The sequence below is a fragment of the Blennius ocellaris genome (genome assembly GCF_963422515.1).
Source record: "Blennius ocellaris genome assembly, chromosome: 18".
NCBI classification, from domain to species: Eukaryota; Metazoa; Chordata; class Actinopteri; order Blenniiformes; family Blenniidae; genus Blennius; species Blennius ocellaris.
Window position 1 is genome coordinate 12369268 of NC_137667.1, and position 22894 is coordinate 12392161.

Sequence of the window (22894 nt, forward strand, 5' to 3'; positions counted from 1 at the left end):
ACACACACACACACACACACACACACACACACACACACACACACACACACACACACACACACACACACACACACACACACACACACACAGGTAGCAGGATGCGCTTCACTCTGTTTGGCTTCGTCTTCATATTTTCTTAATTTATGCCACTCAGCACGAGCTCTGCGTGTGTGTGTGTGTGTGTGTGTGTGTGTGTGTGGCGTGTGCGTGCGTGTGCCCGTGTCCGTGCACACTCGCTGGCTGGTGTTGACAGATATGTGCATGTTTCCGGGTATCTTGTCTCTCGCAGGCATATATGCAGACACTGATCATGTTAACACGCGTAGCCTAGGGAACACATAATATTACTATAAGGCAAAGTGTGAAAGCGTCCTCCAAATGGCCCATCTGGAGCCCGGTCCTCCTCGGTGACTATGGGAGGAGATCACCAGCATGAAACTCGTGTGTCAACATGTTTTAATTGAACGTAATCATCCTGGTTTGCAGAGGCTCATAGAGATTTCTTTTTTTTTTTTTCAGGCTTGTGAAGCAGGTTATTAGACTTGAGGTTATGAAGCAATTTTTTTTCATGTTCAAACATGTTTCCGTGTTTGCACTTTAGCTTGGGTTGTAATGAGACGGGTTTCACCAGGCAAAGATTTGACTCATGTGGAGGCACAAACATGTTCTGCAGTCATTGCCTTGTGAAGGCATTGCATTGATCTGCATATATTTATTATAAACTTAGTATATCCCTTTTTGCAGAATCCTAATCCATACCTTCATCCAAACAACAGTCTAACCCTAACGCATATGTTTACTTAAAAATCGTAATGCATTTGGGGCCACAAAGTGGTGTAATGTTTGGTTGTTTCACCTCATAGTTCAAGAGCGGTTGAGGACTTTTCTGTGTGGAGATTACAAGTTCTCCCTGAGTGCATGTGGACTTTGTCCAGGTCCTCAGCTTTCATCTCACTGTCAAAAGACGTGCGCTTGAGGTTAATTGATGACCGAACTGCCTGTGAGTGTCTTTCTTTCTGTTTGCTCTGTGATAGACAACTGCTTTTACCCATAGTCAGCTGGGATGGGCTCCAGCCCCCTATGACCAGGAACCGGATAAAAGCAGTGTAGAAGATGGATGGATGGATGTAATGATTTTTGTCCCCGCAGGGAAGACATTCTCATTTTGGGAACATGTACTTTCACACATACCCATGCCGTAAGAAATACCTACACATAAAAACACATCACCTTAAAAACAGAGGACTAAGAGTATTGTTCTTTTTTTTTCTTATAAAAAAAAGTTTCTTGACAAAACTTCAGTGCAATTAACATGTTCCAGGTTCAAATAGAAAAATACACTGTATCCTCAGCAGCCAGATTAGAGCAAGATATGGTTGAGAAGTGATCACGTTACAAGTAATTAAATCATATCTATAGACAGAGTCTCTCGAGGATCTTCAGTGTGAACAGCATACCCACATTGTAGTGAATGGCTGTATAATATACTGTGTGCTTGAGGATCATTATCATCAGGCACTGAAAAGCCCTGCGGGGTTACTCATCGTCCATATATTCAACCATGATTATATAAAGCTTGTTTTGTTCAAATGCTGTATAATCGGCTAATAGGAATTAAAATAAGACCACACGTATCGCCTCAACCTAATTTTTTTTTTTTTTTTTTTGTACCTCGGTCACATTCAGAGTTTTCTGGTGTGAGTCTCGAAATCTTCACTGAATAAATGTGAACTTCAATGACTAACTTTTAGAGTAAATATTCTATTTAAAGAATCATTGCTATAATAATTGTTGCCTGTCTGGTCCTTGTGAGATTCCCCCACTCCCCCCCCCCCCACCCCCCCCCCCCCGATCACTATTACAACCCCCCTCTGCTGTTTTCCACTATTTGAACTTGTATTACCAGAAGCTTTGCTTTCAGATAAATATGTGCTGTATGCCAGTGCCCAAACACAATTTGCATGTATTAGGATTCACACTATAACATGAGGCGATAAGAAGTCCACTCTCTGCAGCTTTAAACATTTTTGATTCAGCACCCATACACGCATACATCAATGTGATATATGCAATTGGATGATAAGAGGATGTATGCTATCACCCAACCCTTCTCTGGAGTGATGATATGTCAGTCTTTAGCCTTCAGCGTTTCAGAGTGGCTTTGCCTGTGTGTGAACTTGTAAACACAAGCCATCAATAAACCGGCTTCATAACGGTGAGATCAGTCAGTTGGCGAACACTTGATACGTGAGTGCTCAGAGGTGACCACTGTTCAATCCAGAAATAGCAGGATTCAGAGGTTCTTATGGCTGACAATTACATTTTACGAGGAGATAAAATCAGCAGCGACTTGCATGCAAACTGCTGTGACCCTGGGCCTCAAGGAAATTATTTTAATTCTACTAAAAATTATTACCAGAGCTGTGGAAAAAAAAAAAAAAGAGGTTTGATTGGACAGCTTTAAAACATGACTCAGCTTGAGATTGAAGAATGACAACAATGTATTGTGCTGCTAATTCATCGATTGCAGATTTTTTTTATCATTCAAACATCAGTTACATTTGCTCCTCTAAAAGAAATTATAGTTATAATGCTACATTTCACATTAAAGGGTTCATATTATGCTTCGTCTTCGTCTTCAGATTCCTAATGCATCCTATATGATCAAATATTCAAGTTCTGAAAATCCAAGAAAAAGCTTGAATACACACACATCGAGCTCTTATCTAACGTTAGATGCGGGACACTGTCTGAACAGTGACACACATTCACCTTGACCTCGAACCAGGGATTTTCTCGCTGTGAGGCAATGGTGTCAAACAACTACACCAATGTGTGGCTGGAATATGTACTGTATGTCATTCAAAAGTATGGTTGATGTTACTTTCTGTACCACGTGACGAGCGGGGTGATAAAGAGACACCCAAAACCACAACTTTGATTTAATTAAACCTCTGTTTTGAACAGACTTGCCTCGGCTATTTAAGAAGGAGCCCTGAAAGGAAATCATGTAACTGCCATGACATTAAACTTACCTCACCATTCAGAGACTTGAAAGACCTTCATTTGCCTCTGTCTATTGCCATGAACGTGTCCTCGGGGACTTGATTCGGACACGTTTGAACCGACTGCAGTCGTTAAAACTGTTATTTTTCTTATTGAAGATAATGCAAAATGTAATTGTGTGTGTTAATAGACATGCGTGTCCACACAAAGAGAAGGCGCGATGAGGTCGTGTTCCCTCCATCGACTCAAGCATGGTTGCAATAACAATCAATGTTGGGCAGAGCGGGGAGGCAGGTAGATGGGTAGGCGGGTCGTCCGACGGACAGAGATGAAGGTATTAAAAGTCAGCTGATGTCTTTCTGCCACGCGCAGCGGTGAACTATGAGTGAAAGATGATAGGACAAAGAGACAAGATAGATTGGTAGGGGAGAGGGACTGAGAGGTGGGGGTGGGGGGGTGGGTGGGGGTATGTGACAAGCAGGCGATGATAAGCTATGGGTAAACAGTTCACGGCAGATTTCCTTTTGCAGGTGATGAATGACAACAACCGCTCACCTCCTTGCTCTCTTTCTGTCTCCGTCTCTCATCTCAATGGTGAACTCTCCTCGCCTTCTTCGCTCTGCTCATTACACTACTCTTCTCCGAGTAAACACTGTTGGAAAACAGATGGCAAAGTGAGAGAGACGGAGGGAAATTAAAGAGTAAAAATGGTCAGAAAGGTATGATAATGGAGCAAATAAAGAGTGAAAAGAATTGGGATTGTTAAGCATGCGTAAGGCGGACGAGGGGGAAAATGGATGAGGGGAGACGTCTTCATTCCGAGTCTTGGTTAGTGAAATGAAGGGAAATTAAAGCATTTGTTGGCTCAAAATGAAAAGCTCAACTATTAGCATATTTCGGTTGCCCCTCTCCCCTCTGTTGCGGTGCAGCTTGCAGATGTTACTACTATCAAGCATGTCATTTGCATACTCAGCTCTGATTTCCTTCCACGCTGGTGTGCTTGCAAAAACAAATTAGTTCAGAGTTTTATGTTTTCACACATTGTTTTATTTATTCCAGCCCCCATTCACAATAAGCAGCCAACATAATGAAGAGGAGCCTATCAATGGAATGTCTAAATGGAGAAGCCCTTAGGTGCAGTCGTAATCTTACAGATTGGAGCTAAAACATAGAAAATGCTCCGTTTCCACTCCGCCAAGCGGAACCAAAGCAAGTTTTTTTGTTTTGTTTTTTCCCAGTGAGTCCAAGGACATCTGGTAATCCAAGACATGTCAGCAGCTGATTGTTGAATCACAACAAGTAGCAACAAGTTTTAGCTTTGTTTTTTCTTAACCATTCCTATGATTGCTGGGCTGTAATACCTGCCATGCTTCAGTCCGAAATACTGGCCCAACTCTGACCAACTACTAACGTCCATCTTGCTTGTGCAAAAATGTATATCCATCTCCAAAGAGTTTGGCTTAAAAGCAGCAATTTACATATCACTTTTTGCCATATTCATCTTTAACCCTCACATGAACCGACAGTTTTTATTGGAACAGTTGTTAACCATCTTCTTTATCACGCTATCCAACTAAATGTACAGGTCACCAGTCAGGAAGAACATGCAAACACTGTATTCACTGCCTGGGAACATACTCGCCGGGAGGCATGACCATGCTGCAGTTTTGACACAAAATAAAGAAAAGAGGCAAATGCAAGGAAACAGGTCGAGAGAGAAATGAAAGGAAAGCGGAGAGGCTGAATGACATGGGAATGAAAAACAAACAGATGGGTCCAAATCTTCGTTCTACACCCTACCAAAGCAGGTTTCATTGCTTATTATCATATTTGTGGCCACCATTTTATGTGTACCAAAGAAGATTACTATGATCCAACAGGAAGTGCCTCATTCATCTATCCTGGCTCGCAGGCTAGGGCGTATAAATCCAGCAGCAGTCAGAATGGCAGCTTTGTATTTATCCAGCTTTACATCACCAGCGGCCGTCACTGATTTTCCGTCTGTCCCATGAACACATCGTTCTCTTTTGATTGCAAATTTAAACGTTCTTCTTGTGTACATCTAAACATTCAGTTTCAGTTTTCTCCCAATAACAATGATTTATTGTTGTTTTTCCTGCTTTCTGTTCATTTTGTTTGTGCACACGTTGTTCCCTTTACAGATCGATGATTGTAAAAGAAACACTTTAGAGTCCTAAATGTTTTATGTTCAAACAATCACATTGCTGTTGAGTTAGATGATTTTGTACAAATACACTCAGATGCATTCAGTTGGTAAATAAAGGCATTCTATTGTTGAAAGTTATTATCCTTAAAGCAACTGATTTGCATAAGCAAATTGTGCATTCATTTATGTCTGCAGGCTGAACTCTATATGATAGAAAGATATTTATGTCAGAAATAGATTTACATAGGGAGGAATAAACCTTTATTCTGAGTTTACGCATAGTATAATATGGATCATCCAATCAAATTAGGAAGATGAGAAGGTATGTAAAGTTAGACATAAGCGTAAAAAAAATTATTTCGGACATGTATATGTAAATTAATTTGAACCTACATGGCATAAAGTTACATTATATGTGGGAACTGGCAACATGATTTGGGTTCCTCTTGCAAACTGTTGAAGACAAATGTTGCTTAAAATGTGAATAGATTGGTTTGTTGTGACGGTCAAAGATGAACAGATGATCTCAATCCACAACTCACAGGATTTCAACAAACATCACCATCACATGGCCATGAGCTGCAGAACTGTGTAAAATGATAGTAATGTATGTAAATCTCTCCCTCTTTTCTCAGGTCATATTCGAAGCCGAGGTTTCGGACAGCAAAGCCGGATTCATCGTCATAGACGACATTCAGGTGCTCAGCTACCCATGCGGTGAGTCATTAGCTTGCCAGCAATTAGTCCTAGCTCACTGGATAGACACTGATAGCTTTGGCCACTAATTAGACTGTACCTGGGATGGTTTCTGTTGCAGTCGAACAGGCAGATAAGTGGGAAGGTGACACAGGAGAGGGGGGGGGGGGGGGGGGGGTGAGGGGAGAAAGACAAGTCGTCAAGAAAAATGAGAGACTTTTTTTTTTCCCCCCAAAAGGAAAGTGAGATTGTGAAGAGGAGGAAAAACAGGAAGAGAGAGGGAGAGCAGAGGAGAGTGAAGCGGGAAATGAGACAGTATTAGGGCAATCATGGAAAGAGAAGATTCTGACCACTCAGCATTTTCAGTCTCTCTCTTTATCCCACACACACACACACACGCGCACGCGCACACACACACACACACACACACACACACACACACACACACACACACACACACACACACACACACACACACACACACACACACACACACACACACACACACACACTCAGGGTGAACAGTGGCTGTCTTGTCTCAGTACTGACAGGAAAGAGATGAGAGCTGCGATCCATTTTAAATTCTCTCTCCGTCTCTGGTCGTCTTCTCTGCTCTGCCTGAGTGTTTTCTCACCGCCAGAAGAAAGTTAGGACGACAAACTGTTACTCTTTTCTGAAAGGGGCCTATATATCTAAAGCCACGTTCATTCTCATGAGCAGTCATTACAACTGCCTTTAGTCATCTATCTTGTCGGAACACTAACATATTTGCAGGTAATCCAGTTTCTTAATGGATTTTATTGTTTATAAGTAAAAATAAAAAAAAAATGTTGCGCAACATCCGACTTGCAGACTTTGTGAGGTTCTGGTATTCCCTGGTCACTGTGGTCTCAGAGACGTTCCTAAACCCAGACTTCAGCTCTTTTAGGAAAGCCTAAAGAGAAGATCCCCTGGTCTCTTAAAGGCAGAGCACCAGGACTCTTAAATAGGAAGGAGCAAGCATTTGAAAAGGAATTAGTACTTAGTCTCCACAGTGGAAGCATTCATTCTCACAGCTGCATTTCTGGACACACAGGTTTGTGTGTGCGGGTTTTCATTCACCGTAGGAGCTGCTATCTATGATTGCAATCACATCCCCAGAATAAAAATGTCATCACTGAACTGCATCTTCAGGCTCGAAAGGCTTATTTCATATCTTTGTGTGGTAGTTAAGAATTGGAAGCTTTGTGAATTATACATACTGGATTGTGACATTGATGTTACCTCCCAGTGTCAGTTCATCGCCGTGCTTTGATTTTCTGCAGCTCCAGTAAAAATCTAATTGCTGTAATAACCGGCATTTTCCTCCAGGCATCACACTGGCCAGAAACATATGCAGTGTGTTTGTGATAACCAGATCTGTTTGTCACCTCATTTTCGCATTGAGCTGTTAAAGATAATAAAACCCAAACATTTTAAACTCTATTACATGTAACCTTGCTGTAAACTCCATCTCATTCTCTTCATTTGTTTTGACCTCCTGCAGATAAATCCCCTCATTTCCTGCGACTCGGGGACGTGGAGGTGAACGCTGGACAAAACGCCACATTTCAGTGTATCGCCACTGGAAGAGATACTTCCAACAACAAACTCTGGCTGCAGGTATGTTTGCACTCAAAAAAAAAGAAAATAAATGCAAACCTGTATTTAGCATTATTACGCGATTAGCAAGTAACTATAAATATACCTAATTTTGGCAGAATGAGGTCAGTGAATAAGGCTGGGTTGATACTTCCAGACCCAGTACATAAACATATTTGTCCAAGTCTCATTGGTTTTTTGGTTTTTTTTTTAACTAAATGATTTGTAAGGTCACAATAAATGTATGACTTGAGGATCTGATTGTTGAATCTGTATGATCTGGATTGGCGTGGAGGCAAAGAACATGTAATATAATGGCATATAATTCTTTGTAGTTCAGTCTGTATTGTGCAAAATGTATATTAAGTATAGGGTTGGATATCGTCATGCTGATACATTTATGACACACGCCGCACGCACACACACACACACACACACACACACACACACACACACACACACACACACACACACACACACACACATACGTGCAGGGTGACTCCGGGCCATACATCTAGCAGCTAACATGATTAAGAGTTTAATAGCTGCTGATTTCATTATGGCTCTATTGTAGTCATGACCTTCAAACCTGCTGTCAGCGCAGCACATGCGAGTGAGTGTGTGTGTCCCTGCGGCTGAGTGTGGTCCAGTGTTATCAAGCAACCTTGAGCAAGGCAGTTAACCCCCCCCCCCCCCCCAGCCACTTCAACCATCTCCTCTCTGTGTTTTTTGTTCCGTCCATGATCCAGAGGAGAAACGGCGAGGATATTCCTGTGGCTCTGACCAAAAACATCAACCACCGGCGATTCGCCGCCTCCTTCCACCTCAAAGAAGTCACTAATCAGGATCAAGATCTGTATCGCTGTGTCACCCAGTCAGAGCGCGGCTCCGGGGTGTCAAACTTTGCAGGTCTTATCGTCAGAGGTGAGGCATTCAAAACATTTATTTACAAGGCTATTTGATTGATTTGCTGTCAACTCTCTACTTGTGTTATCACCAGTTTTCACCTGATTTTAAATCAAATATCTAATATATTTTCTTGTTGGAGAACAGCAAGTTGCGAAAACGCTACGTGAACAGTTGGACATGTACATTGAGATGTTTACAGGTTACATTCCGTGAATCTCTAACGGTTATAGTGCATTTTAAATTCATCCTGAAATTTCGACTGAAAGGCAAATATCCCTAACATGCTGTGAGTAGTGTATTTAAGAAAGTATTATATCTTGCTTTACATGTGCATTGTTATGGCTAAAATAATTTCTCCCTTCAATAATCAATGGTTCCAAAATGAATTAAAAATCTCTGGAATGAAATGCTAACAATAAATGATAAGCAAACAGTAGCCTAAGTTTGTGGCGAGTTTAATAAACATTATCTATACAGATTAGCTGTGATGCTGTTCTGAAGTCTGCTCCCTCTGTTTGTAAAGAAAAAAGCAGCCTCCTGGAGATTATGCGCAACAAAGTACTGTAATATTCTGTGTCCAGTGTCAATTCAACTACACGGTTAATAGTTCTTTGAAAAGCTATGAAAATTAGACGTTTTCATAAATGTGTAAAAGCTCTCCAATCTGTTAAAAAGAGTGGATGTTTGGCAAACAGTTACAGTCGGGACTCTTGCCACTGCCGGGGCCATCCAAAATCTTTACATACATCAACCGTTGACACTGTGACACCGCTGGCCTGCAGAGCTGGTATGCTAATTCTTTATGTGAACGTCACCTCAACACAATACTTTACCACTGCAGCCATGTAGAGCTGCTGCCCTGCATGTTTCAACGTCTCCCTGCACCAACACGCCTGCTTCAAATGAATAGGCTAGTGTCAGTCTTTGTCCTCTTTCAGAAAAACCCAAAACATAGTCACTGGTTGGTTAGAATAAAGCATACGCAGGACGGAGATGTTGAAGCATGCAGGGCATGGAGATAGACATCACTGCCTGATTGTTGGTCACCTGTGAAATTCATTTGAACCGTTACAGTTTTTTTTTTTCCTTCTTATATCAGTAACTTTATATTTTGTCAAACTTTTTGAATGTCAAATTCAGCTTCCAATCAAACGCACGTTCACTGCGCCTGACCGATAAAACGTAAGTCACTAACACAATATAGACTAATGAGGAGGGTTGGTGTGTGTGTGTGTGTGTGTGTGTGTGGAAGCAGATAAGTGTGTGCTGCTGTTGTGTCTGAGTGTGCAAACGTCAGCCAGCTCCATTGTTACGTACGTGTGTGTGTGTGTGTGTGTGTGTGTGTGTGTGTGTGTGTGTGTGTGTGTGTGTGTGTGTGTGTGTGTGTGTGTGTGTGTGTGTGTGTGTGTGTGTGTGTGTGTGTGTGTGTGTGTGTGTGTGTGTGTGTGTGTGGGCTACATGAATGGAAACCACGCGCGCATGTGCGCTCCAGTTGTCATGTGCATCTGACATGTGGTTAATAAGGTGTCACCAATGTGTGTTTGAGATGGGATGCTTTATTCATTCACATCCAATAGCTCACATATTCAATTCATCTCCCAGAGAGAGACGGAGGAGGAGGGCAGGGTGTGGGAGGGTGGGAGGTGGTGGGGGTGTTGTGGTAAAAGCGAACAAGATTCAGAAAGAATGATACGGGAGTGACAGAGAGTGGTGGGGGGGGGGGGGGCGTTGAGCAAAGAGTGGTACGGAGATGGTGAAGAAAAGTTAAATGTAAATAGTCAGCTCATTATCCAAAGAATATCCATATCAGAATGAGGAATATGTCTGAATATGTAAACAGCCAAGCAGAGGCATGTTTATTATTCTGCATATGAGATGGCGGAGGAGAAAGAAATGAGAAATCAAAGCAGAAGCCTGCACAGTGTATATGAATATTTGATGGTGCATCTCGCACAGCGGAGGTCTTGTGCTGTCCGGCGCCGCAGTTCAAGTCCCTGTGTCACTTGACCGTTTAACGCTGCCACAGCGGAGGTTACAACTCCCTCGTGAAAGTGAATCGATTTGTTATTTCTTTGGTCAGAAGGATCTGGCAGTTAAAGGGACTTGGACTTTGCTGATTTAATAAGAATAAGTAAGTGGCTGATGTTTATTTATCATGGACATCTCTCTTTTTCATTTTAAATATGTGAAGAGCAGATAGAACAAGAATACGCACAGCTGGAGATATGTGTCGGAACATGAATAAGACCAATCTCCATAAAATATATGAGAGTCGACTTTCACAATGTGTGAAAAGATTCTTTTGGAGCTTTGAGAGATTTTGCTGATTATGAATATTGATCTGGAGTCTGGTTGTTAGGAAGATATCACTATAAAAGAATCAGGTCTGCATGTATAAATGCAGAAGGAGTGGAGACTCATGTTTATTTATTAGAAATATCAGATGGGAGATGAGAGCCAGAGAGAAATCAAAGAAACAGGGAGTGTGTTTATTTCACTTCTCGAGAAGTGTGCTTGTTTGAGATTTGATGCTCCTGCAGGACATTGACGGCCACGAATATGGGCAGAGTTCAGCTGCATTGCTAATTTTTATTTATTTATTTTTACCCTGAATATTTTAATATTTATTTATTATGAAATTGAAGCTAATCAGAGGATGATGGGGATACCACTGGAGGAATGGTGTATAAGATAGGAATATGATAAGCAGGAGAACAGCAGGAAGGGAAAATTGCTCTCGATGTGCTGAAAATGAATTGTATACATTAAAAAATGTTTGGCAGTAGGACACGGGCCCGGGCTTCAGCTTCAAAGCCTGAAAAATGTTCCACTGTGGGATGTGTGATTGCTACGATACAGGTAGTCCCGACTGTAAAGTCTATTGATATTTATAACATGTAGATGACAACGATGTGCCATTATTGTGAAGATGTGGAAACCCAAGAAAAGAAGCACATTTTGCAGACGTAGGTATGTCATGCAAGCAAGATACGCGACACATAGGATCCCCAAATAATTCTCTCACTATTCAGTTTATCTTTCATCTTTTCCTGGCCATAAAATGTTACAACACAGAGGGATGCGGATTGCTCACAGGCCCGAAATAGTGTTCAAACAGATTCTTTCTTCATTTCTGTTGGTGAGCTTGAATAGGAGCTGACATAAGTCGCTATTTGTTGTCACGTTACAGAGTCGCTCATTACTGTAATTACGTTGAATCTCAGACTCACAAAATAGAGCAACACATAAAAGCTCTGAATAATTAACAATAACGCCACAGTTAAATTGTAAACGATTGTAGTATTACTTGCAGGACTTAGGTTCTTTAATGACCTTAATAATCAGCGGTCGGCCAAACCAGTTCATATATGGTCGTTTGACATTTTGTTGTACGGGTTCACTCTAGTAGCAGAAGAAAAAATTTACAACAATATAATTGCTGTAATTAGTACAATATACAGTAATTTACTGTGATAATACATGTTGTTTTGTCATTATGACATGAAAGACACATACATTGAGCAAAAGGGCAAATGGTGTTGCCAGCAAAGCCTTTCTGTTTCCTGCTGTTTGGGTCTATTTCCTATCTGATTGTTACATCACGTTAACCATTTCATTGCAATTGTATTAGTAAATAGATTTGTATTAGTGTATGCACATGTACTGATGCATATGCAAATGTGTATGTATTTTAGTAATGCAAATATCAGATTTGTTGGTATTTATTTTTAATTTAAAAAGTAATAGAATGCTACAACCAACTGCTCAAACGAATACATCTTTCTTATTTTATTTTATTGTATGGTTGTCTAATCTATATACATGCAAAAAAAAGCTTAACATTATAACTTCCTAAACATTCTCATAGTATCTACCTTTTCTTAAAGCGTAATGTGTATTTGTATAAAACTGCATTATAATTCTATTCTAATATATGGCCTATAGGATGTTCAATTTTGTGCGTAGCTCAATGAATTCCTGTCCATGTAAAGTAATGCACAGGTTTTTTTGGATGAAAATAAGAAAAAGAATGCATAAAACATGACATTTTCTAATAAAAAAATGCTGCTTGATATTCAGAATTTGATAAATGTGCAAGTAAGATAACAACAAGAGATTATTATGCGGAGGTCAGTCTTTGTGCTGTAGGTACAGTATATTGAGTCCTTAGTTTCGGCAGCCCTAAGCTCTGAGGTTCAACATTGGATGGATTGATAATGGCAAGCTGCGGCCCTGCCTTTACAAGTTCTATCTGTAAATAAACAGTGTAAGAGGTAAGAGTGTGTCCGTGTGTGTGTGTGTGTGTGTGTGTGTGTGTGCGTGTGTGTGTGTGTGTGTGTCGCTTCTGGTTTGGTCAGAGGCGCGCTCTAATAAAGCCTTGCCCTCTGGTTCCTGCAGTGACAGAGTGCATCATCACGCCAGCTCTTATCACACACACACACAAACATGCATCACCATGCCAGCTTGCATCACACACAACCGATGGCCTGAAAATCTCCTGCGAAATTACTGTCACAGACGAGCACGCAGCTGCACCAGACTTAAGAGGACACGCAAAATACGTGAAATCTTGATGTCTGGGGATGACTGTCCACCACTGAATTGTCCTTTGTTTCCTGTTTAACTTAAAACTTAGTTTACTCACAGACACGCTCACACACTTAAGTAGTACTGACAGGTGGAGCTTCAGGCGTTGGGGAGCAATAGAAAACCTACTACACTGTTGGCCATTGATGCAACCGAATAAAACACGCACGCACGCGCACACACACACACACACACACACACACACACACACACACACACACACACACACACACACACACACACACACACACACACACACACACACACACACACACACACACACACTCATCTGTGGTTCTGGAGGTCAGATGTCCTCCAGTGAGTTCTCCAGTGATGTCAGCAGCGGTTCGCAAAAGCTAAACTTTATTGACAAGGTTGCTGACAATGGACAACAAAGCAGAGCGTGCCTCATGGGTAACAGTCCCTACTGAAATCTCCTCCTCCCTCCTTAAGTTGGGCTTCATGTCACTGGCATGATGTTTGTTATCAAACTTGAATGGAGACAATCTCTGAGTGCCTCGGGAGTTTTCTTTTTGCCAGTGAATAAAATGAATGACACTAAAAACAAATTAATCATCGAGATGTGTTAGGTCAGGATTGACACCCACATTTGAAGTCCTCCCAGAGCTGATTTGTTTTGTTATTATCATTTACATTTGACCCAGAAACTAAAAAAAAAAAAAAAAATGATGAGAGGTTTCACACATGTAATTAATAATAAAAAAGATGGTGACAACAAACCCACCACAAAATATCGCAATAACACCACTGATGATTTGTTAAATTTCTTTTTAGGTCAACTGTACAACTGACAAGTGATGGAGAAACTAAAAGGAGAATAAAATCTAAAGACTGAACCCCTTCCAGCTTGTTGTTTTTTCTCTGGAGTCGCATAATGACCCACTTACATTTCTTACGCTTTCATTTCTATGCCTATTATTTATCTTTTTGATATTCAGTACATTCTTAAGTCACACGCAAGCTGAAAATGCACAAACCCAATATTTTGGTCATCTAAAAAAAATGCATCTCTGTGTCTGTCATTCTTTATGTGTATTTTAATCGTGAAGTTGTTTATTTTATGTATTTGATGGCTTTGTGAGCTGACATGTTGTTGACGTTATTGGTTTTTCTGAAGTCACTTCAACATTCATTATCTGGATTCTCCTCCATCTGCCTTTGTGGGTGTGTGTGTGCGTGTGTGTGTGTGTGTGTGTGTGTGTGTGTGTGTGTGTGTGTGTGTGTGTGTGTGTGTGTGTGTGTGTGTGTGTGTGTGTGTGTGTGTGTGTGTGTGTGTGCGTGCGTGTGTGTGTCTGCGTTGCACATGTGCTGTCAAACTTCGCTGTTTCATCTGTTGCTAAAAAGACATTTCCGCATGCACCTCTCTGACAGCCATGTTCAACACACACACACACACACACACACACATTCACATACACACACAACAGGTGAAAATAATGCAAAATTATTGGTATTATTATTATTGGTATTGGTATTATTGGTACAACATACACAGTAAGGATGGACATTTAATTTATTCTCCTATTCAAGCTCGAGTGCAGAAAGAAACATTCTTGAACGGATAGTAATATCGCCTGCTAATGTGTTTGCAAATGTGCCATGGAGAGATAAAATCTGTATGATTTACTGTATGTGAGACAGATCTCAGTGCAAGTGTGTGTGTGTGTGTGTGTGTGTGTGTGTGTGTGTGTGTGTGTGTGTGTGTGTGTGTGTGTGTGTGTGTGTGTGTGTGTGTGCGTGGAGTGATTAATTCATGTGTTGATCCCTGTGTACGTGTCAAGTAGATGAATCTTAGATGTGCCGTGTTTTACGGTTGTGTGTGCCTTCGGCCTGTCAATCACAGATGTGTGACAGATAGCTCTGATCGGGCTGGCCCTGACCCATCACACTTCCATCACACACACACACACACACACACACACACACACACACACACACACACACACACACACACACACACACACACACACACACACACACACACACACACACACACACACACACACACACACACACACACAATTTATTCACTGAGAGGACCATTGCTGTGATTCAGGAATGAATTTCCAGACCTTTTGCGTGTGCGTCTAATGAATGCAAAATACTGTGTTTAAGATCTGAACGTGATTGCAGAATGTATCAGGGGGAAAATAAAACTGAAAGAAAGAATATCACTTCCTGTGGTAACCTTTGCGTGTTCTACACTTCCATGCACTGGGCCTCAATTCATTGTTTTAGTTGTAGCTTATTTGGCTTGATTCAAGTAGATTTTTGCTCATTCTTAGAAACATGATAATGGAAGTAACTCAATGCCAACAGTGGAATTGGAAGTTTTACACCAGAAACCTTTCCTGAATCCTCCAGGATTCAAATAATTATCTGAAATAGAAAAAGAGAATCACCAAAAAGAGGACTATCAGTCAAAGTGAGTAAATGTTAGTATATGTGAACAAACTGCTATAGGTATTTCCTATAAATTGCATTTAGAAAGTAAGCCGACAACTAAAGCCACCTTTTAAGCGTGCAGCTCCTTGCATTAATCAGGCGCCAGTGTAATTCGGTTTTCATGTCTGACTAAGCGCGCAAATCCCCACCGCGGTCTGTTGAGCAGAGTGTAGTTAGAGTTCGGCCTCCAGCCTCTGACCTCCTCACTCGCTGCAGAATACATTTTGCACACAGATATTGGTGACTGATGGGTAAATATCAATTCCCTGAGTCAGAGCCTGCGGGTGGCTGCCGGGGCAGTGGAGGGCTGAGCAGCTCTAGATGTGGGAAGATTAGCTACTTAAACTGATCCTCAAACCGGGCGGGATGGTTTTTAATGGAGGATGATAATGAACTGACGAGATGAAGGTTGTATGAGGAAGTTATTAAAACAATGAGGGCTCTTGTTTCTGACGGGACAGGTTGGGATATAAGAGCAACGGGAGTGGGCTTCTTTTTTTTTGCTTCGGCTGTCACATCATCATGTTTAACAAAAAAACACATCATTGTATGAGTACATTTCCATATTCCACATCTTAAAAGGACTCGAGGTATCGTCATGGTTGACACTTTTTTAAGCTCTTTCCTGTTAAAATGCCTCCCAGTGACTTGTTTTGAAGGTGTGAGGCTTTTGATGTATAGTGTATTAATGCATGAAAAAAAACCACAGCTGCTACAGACGCTGTTTGATAAAAGTGACCGTACGTAAAGCTTCTTCTTTTTTTTTTTTTTTTGTGAAGTGTGCTTGAGTATTCGTGGAGAAACTCTAAATTAATGGCTGTATTATTTTTAGTGGCAAAGCGAAGACTAAAATAAAACTATAAATGGGGGCAGTTTCTGCAAAAATAAAAACAACAACTTCTCTTCAGCCACTGGCACGACGGCATGTTATACTAATTAGCTGACCACCGTGCTTACACAGTTCATCAAAGGTTATTGCTGTTACCTTGAGTAAACCAAAAACCCTTTGTGCCACAGAGTTGACGCGTTTCACCGCCGATTTGTTTACAATGTTTTGGCCTCACAAATGTCACATCAGCTCCAGAGACAACCTCAATTACAGCGACTCGGGTTACTTTGCATACACAATAGTCTGTTCCGCCGCGACCTTGTTCTGTTGTGTTTTATTCATCTTGTGAGACCCTTTGAAACCGTCTCTTATGATCCTGTTCATTGTTTTCTCTCCGCAGAGCCTCCGCACCCCATTGCCCCACCCCAGCTTCTCGGCGTGGGCCCGACCTACCTGCTGATTCAGCTCAATGCCAACTCCATATTTGGAGATGGACCGATTATACTCAAAGAGGTACGTCCTCGGTGATATACAGGGGTCTTCTCAGTAAGAGCATGTATGTAACAAGAGTAGAACATTGTACATGAAAGCAGCAAAGTGTAGTCAGGAAATGGCAAATATGTTTAATAAAACTTTTTCAACCAGTAGCATTCAAAGACTAATTATCCTTATAGGAAACCAGGGAAATAGGCTGAAAATGGATTCTAAGTGGCATATATCAAAGCGAAGGCTCCACTTTGTAAGAAATATGGTGTTTTGCATTCTTGCCAAGAGTTCGATCAAAAGTTCAGGACCACTCGATCAGTGTTTCAATGCTGAATATTCATCGTGAGCCAGCAGGGAGCAGGGAAACAACAGTTTGTCTGTCTCTGTGTAAAGTTAATAAATCAAAGAAAGGATGCTGTCTTGTGAAATGTTGATCCTTAGTAAGTGAACGACTTGGGAAAAGTGTGAAAGGTCATTTAAGCACAGATTTCGGTGATTATTTCTTCATATTGTTTGGATATTTTCAAACTATTTCCACCAATGGTCTGCCAAACAGACGTCTTGTGCTATGATCCAATGTCAGACACTTTGATTTGAAATTCTATATTGACAGCAATTCTACGTGTGATGTCTGTTTGACACCGTAGGTCGAGTACCGTATGACGTCTGGCAGCTGGACCGAGACTCACGCTGTGAACTCCCCCAACTACAAGTTATGGCACCTCGATCCGGACACCGAGTACGAGATCAGAGTGCTGCTAACGAGACCCGGAGAGGGAGGGACGGGCAAACCTGGACCGCCGCTCATTACTCGGACGAAATGTGCAGGTGAGACTCCAAAAATTCCACCACTACGTTTGTGAGAGTGATGGTCTCTTTCATGGCTCCATGGCGGTGCAGTGGTTGGGCTCACGGTGAGAAGGGCCCGGTTCTGATCTTTCAGTCAGCTGGATAGATGGATGAGCGCATGGTAATTGCTTTCAAACCGAAGTGCTTTTTGGGGGGGCGATGACTGTGTTTCCAGAATGGATTCCTCATGCCAATACATTCTGTGACAGACAAATGTTCACGTAAAACAATCTCTAATCAATTTGGCAAGAAGATGTAGAAACCAGACTTAAGTTGGGTCCTCGCTGATTATTTATTGATCTGTCCATCCACCGTTCCTGTTTCCTTGTATGGGTATCTATATTTTAGTTGGTGGAGTGATATTTGTACATTTCGCTGGCAGGAGGAAGGTAAGATTGGAAAGGAAAGGAGAAGAGAGCCTGAGTCAGAGTGTTGTTGCTCAGCAATCTGAGGGAAAGAGGGAACTGAATACTGGAGGCTCTCCCGTCTTTTATCACTTTTTATCCTCCTTTTTACCACCCTCACCTCACTCCTGCTTTCTCTACACTACTCACTTCTTTCATATCTTCCATTTCTCTTCTCTTACATCTTTTCTCTTTGCCTCATTCCTTGTTGCTGCCGTTCTCCCCTCTTTTCCAAGCCCCTCTCTCCCCGTCTCTTTCGCTCTCTGTGGATCAATAGATGGGGGGCAGAAACACTGTCTGACATTTGTAGAAATAAACGACTGAAATATAAACACAGCTCGCCTGAGGGAGAGCGACAGAGCAAGCGCAAGAGGCTTGATATGAGAGAGAAAGAGACAGAAATAAAAGCAATGAGCTTGAATGAGAAACAGAATAAGGGAGCGATGGAGAGATGATGAAAAACAATACGGCTGGAAAAGAAAGAGAGCAGAGTGAATGGGAGCGGGGCGACGGAGAGCAAGAGGCGAGAGAATGATGAAACTGGAGAATGAAAATGAAAGAGAAATGAAAACTCATAACCACAGGGCCTGACTGATGTCTGCCAACCTGTGTGTGTGTGTGTGTGTGTGTGTGTGTGTGTGTGTGTGTGTGTGTGTGTGTGTGTGTGTGTGTGTGTGTGTGTGTGTGTGTGTGTGTGTGTGCGTGTGCGCGCGCGCGCGCGCGTGCGTGTTGTGTGTTGACAGAGGAAGTCATAGACTTGTTCGGGCGTCTCGTCCATTGAACAGTTTTCCTGTTTGACAGGAAGAGGAAATTAATCTGCTTCTCATTCAAGCTGGAACGTATTTGCGTTAAAGACGTCGAGTCATTGTAATTCACATAATGTGCCGATAACAAACCCAAAGCAGGGAAATAAGGTTATGTGAATTAAATCAACCCATTCTGTACAGCCAAAATCTCTTCTGTATGCTGACTGCAAAATAACAACGTAGCAAGTGTTGGAACAATTAAAAGTAATGATCTTTCATAATCCTCTGAGGGATTTTCCTCACATAGGATCATGAATCAAAACCATTTCACACTAATTGTGTATTTTGATGTTCAATTTTCCAATACTGCCATAAGGTGAACTTATTCCACCTAATCAAGTGATGTTTGTTTTCCCAAACAAGATGGATAATGACAGATCTGCTGATTGGCGAGATCATTAACACTGATCTGAAACTGGCTTTGGCTTCACCCTATGGAATCTTTCTTTGCAGGCTGTTACAGCGATGCATTCATGAGTGATGAGAAAGTTTACTCTACCAACTTAACGATAATCAACATGAGAGGATTTGTTCACGCACCAAAGGAATGTAATTCTTCATGATGTCTTCTGTAATAGGCCACATCATCACAGGAAAAATGAAAGTCACCAGATTTCGTTTGGTATCACTTTGTTCAACTGCTCCCAAAAGGGATGGAATTTCACACTTTAACAATATTGATTCATCAGTCATACGATAAACAATATTGTCATATTTCTGCTGATTATATGAGAATGACATCTTAGCCTGTCAGTTGAATGTCTCTAAATTCAACGATAGACTTTATTAAAGTGTAACTTTCCATATTCCCTGCTAAGAGCCACACAACCTCCCAGGTTCTCCTGTCGCTCTCTATATCAGTGACTTTTTTTTCCTCTTTTCTTTAATGTTTGTCAAAATATTGAACGTTTTTATCCATTACAGAATAAAGTTTTTTGTTTTTTTTCCTTCATGTCACACTCAAATATTCAGGGTACACTTCATTAAGCCTTGTCATTGGTGTTGATAGACCTGAAATATTGGTGCCAGTTCAAAATGAGCATCGCTGCCACTATACATAAAAACATCGAACCTATCTCTTTGAAAGATACTTCAATTAATGGAAGACATCACAAATGGTGTTATATGCATTTTAAACATTGCACTCTGAGTCTGCTCTGTCGTGACTGACAGAAAATACAAGATGAATGCAGATTTTATGTGCATGTTTGTAAAACCAAAGTATGTGCTGATATCAGTGTCAGCTATGGTCGGGGTGGGGGGGGTGGGGGGGTGTTTGAATCACGACAAAAGTGTATTGGATTCAATCAATTGAGTAAATAAATCAACTGTACGTTGACTTTCTGAAGTAATCAAACTCTATTTTTATCTTCTATGTATTCTGTTGACTCTGTTTATTACCATGATATCTTCCAACCTGTTCATCCTTCTGTTTTTCTGTGTGACTGAGGTCATTCACAATCACACACACACACACACACACACACACACACACACACACACACACACACACACACACACACACACACACACACACACACACACACACACACACACACACACACACACACACACACACCCTTTAACTTGGCTGGGCTGTGTTTGTTTGTTGTGAGAGCGAAGGGCCTCCCAGACACGGGGTAGAAATGTTATTTAAATGGTAATTATTCCTTTGGCTTTTCTGTTTGGTTGGGTTCGTCTGATCCCACCACCTGTAGTTTGCTGAAGATTCAGTGTATTACAACATAATGAAGATGTGCATGCACGCTCACAAAGGGAAACGTGTGCACAAACATTAGGCGTAAAACCAGTGCATGCCGCCACACGCAACAATATTTAATTAAAAACCAATAAAGTTAATAAAATACCGCGCAGACATCACACACCCTGCTGAGCAATTGATATGATAACAGGAAGGATTTCATCTCCTCCTCTTCATCTCTTTTCTTGTCTTCCTTTGCAGTTTCTTCTTTTTTTTTTCTTTGCCATGCTCCCTCTGTTTCCCCTCTCCAACTCTTCTGGATTTTTTTTCCTCAGTAGTGATGTATTGCTCTTGTCTGAAGGGTGAAAAATCATCAACTTGAAGTGAAGAGTGTGCGTACGCATGCGTGTAACAGAGGAAAGTGATGAAGTAGCTTTTAATCCAAATCCTGAATTTTCTGCTCAAGACCTCTCGGTCATGGCAGGTTAGACGCAAACGTGCACATGCGTATGCGCGCACGCACAGTTCAAGGGAGTCACAGTATTTCTCGTATGTTGCACAAACTCAGCATCACTTGGATTTGTGGGAGAATGGGATCGCAAAACACACATTTTCAAACACACAAGCGCAGACTGAGGAATCACAATATATCAAAGGTACTTCCTTCTGTATGTGAGAGTACACACACACACACACACACACACACACACACACACACACACACACACACACACACACACACAGGGTCAGGACCTTGAAATAATCGTCAAATGCTCGACAGAGGGTGATGTGCTGTGTTAGTCAGTTTTAAAGTCCTGTTGTGTTAGTGTGTGTGTTTCTTTCAGCATGTGTTAAGTTAGTCCCTATTTTGGTTTCTTATTGTCAAGGTTCAGTTTTAAATAATCACTCGATGCTGATCCAAGATCCGAGATTTTACAATTTCACATTGTTTTCTGAGGTCCAACAACATTGTATTGAAAGTGTATTTCCCCCAAATCCAGCCTTAGCCCTGAATTTCAGCCAATCTAAAAGTCCCTCTAGTGAGCTCTACTGAGAACAGCCTGTGTCGGTGTCTGTTCCTTTAAATGTTAATTAGCTGTCTCTGATCTCGCCTACTCCATGTCTACTTTCTAGTAACATTTGCGAAGACAAGAAATGGTGCCCACTTGTAATTTTAGAGGGCAGAGCTCATCTGCTTATGGGAGGGTCTATTACCAGAGGGAAGGGTTATTTCCCAACATGACATCATGAAGGGAAAATCTCTGTTTCGCCTGTATAGAACACACATTTGCTAAAAGATGGAGCAAGCAAGTGAGGGAGATGACAGACTTTCTTCACTTCTGGGGCCTCATATACAGACTATGGGGACACGTATTACTGTTTTAAAACCATTAAAAAATTATTATAAATTTTGCATAATCTTGGATCTTTAAATTATCCATAAGTCTGTAACATACTTACAATTTCAATGACAATAAGGAAATTGAGAGTTATGGGCACAACACAAAACGTGGCGGAAAATATTGTAGGAAAAGTCATCAAGCTTACTTTGTAGTTTTTACTCCAATGACAGCTTTAGGAATTTACCCGATTCATGCTACCAGGAAAATTTAGAGTGATTACTTAAGCTCATATGCATTGTGGGAGGAAACCAGAGAAAATCTGGTTGCAACTTGCAAACCTGGCACAGAAAGGTCCCCAAACCAAACCAAACCAAACCAAAGCAGGGACCTCCTAACGAGTGTGCTCACCACAATACCACTGTGCTGCTCTCACATCTATATTAAGCAACTTTAAGAATTGACCAACTGTCCAAACTCCCACATCAAATTGATTGTTGGTCAAATTAAACAATTTTGGGATATTTCGTCACCTTACAGCAATAATAAATGAGCCACACAGTGAGAGCCTTATGATAATATTACTTGATTTTTATTCATAATCACAGAGCAACACCAGCTTTATTATATAAGCCACATATGCTTTGCAGTGGGTTGCTTTTTTAGGTAATCTGTTTATTTAGTTTTGCACTTTTTATTTATAATATTACTTAATCCACAAATCCTCCAATGACTGATTCCATGTTGCTTAAATTCCTTGCTTTATTTAGTTTGTTACTTGTGAGCATTTCTCAATAATCATAACACAATGCACATTTTGATTTCTCGTCACCCCTTTGCAGTGCCTGTGTATGTGGTTTTTTTCTGTGTTTGTTTTGTTTTGTTTTGGGGTTTTTTTTTGGGGGGGGGGGGTTGTAAATGTTTCAGTTGCTGCTTTCACAATTAGCCTCTTCACCAGCCAAATCAGAATCAAATTGTAAATTGAAAACATCGCCCAGTGCAAATGTGCATCTTTCATGCACATAAA

General features: G+C 41.2%; 1 protein-coding gene across 2 annotated transcripts in view; it reads left to right on the top strand.

Moving 5' to 3' along the window:
• The window catches only part of ptprk (protein tyrosine phosphatase receptor type K), a 114315-nt gene that overhangs the window by 53863 nt on the left and 37558 nt on the right, over positions 1-22894 (top strand). For both annotated transcript variants that reach the window (XM_080514266.1, XM_080514267.1), the window contains exons 6-10: positions 5809-5890; positions 7395-7510; positions 8239-8413; positions 16681-16793; positions 17414-17594. In XM_080514266.1, the coding sequence (XP_080370392.1) occupies positions 5809-5890; positions 7395-7510; positions 8239-8413; positions 16681-16793; positions 17414-17594 (667 nt within the window). The remainder of the gene's footprint in view (positions 1-5808; positions 5891-7394; positions 7511-8238; positions 8414-16680; positions 16794-17413; positions 17595-22894) is intronic.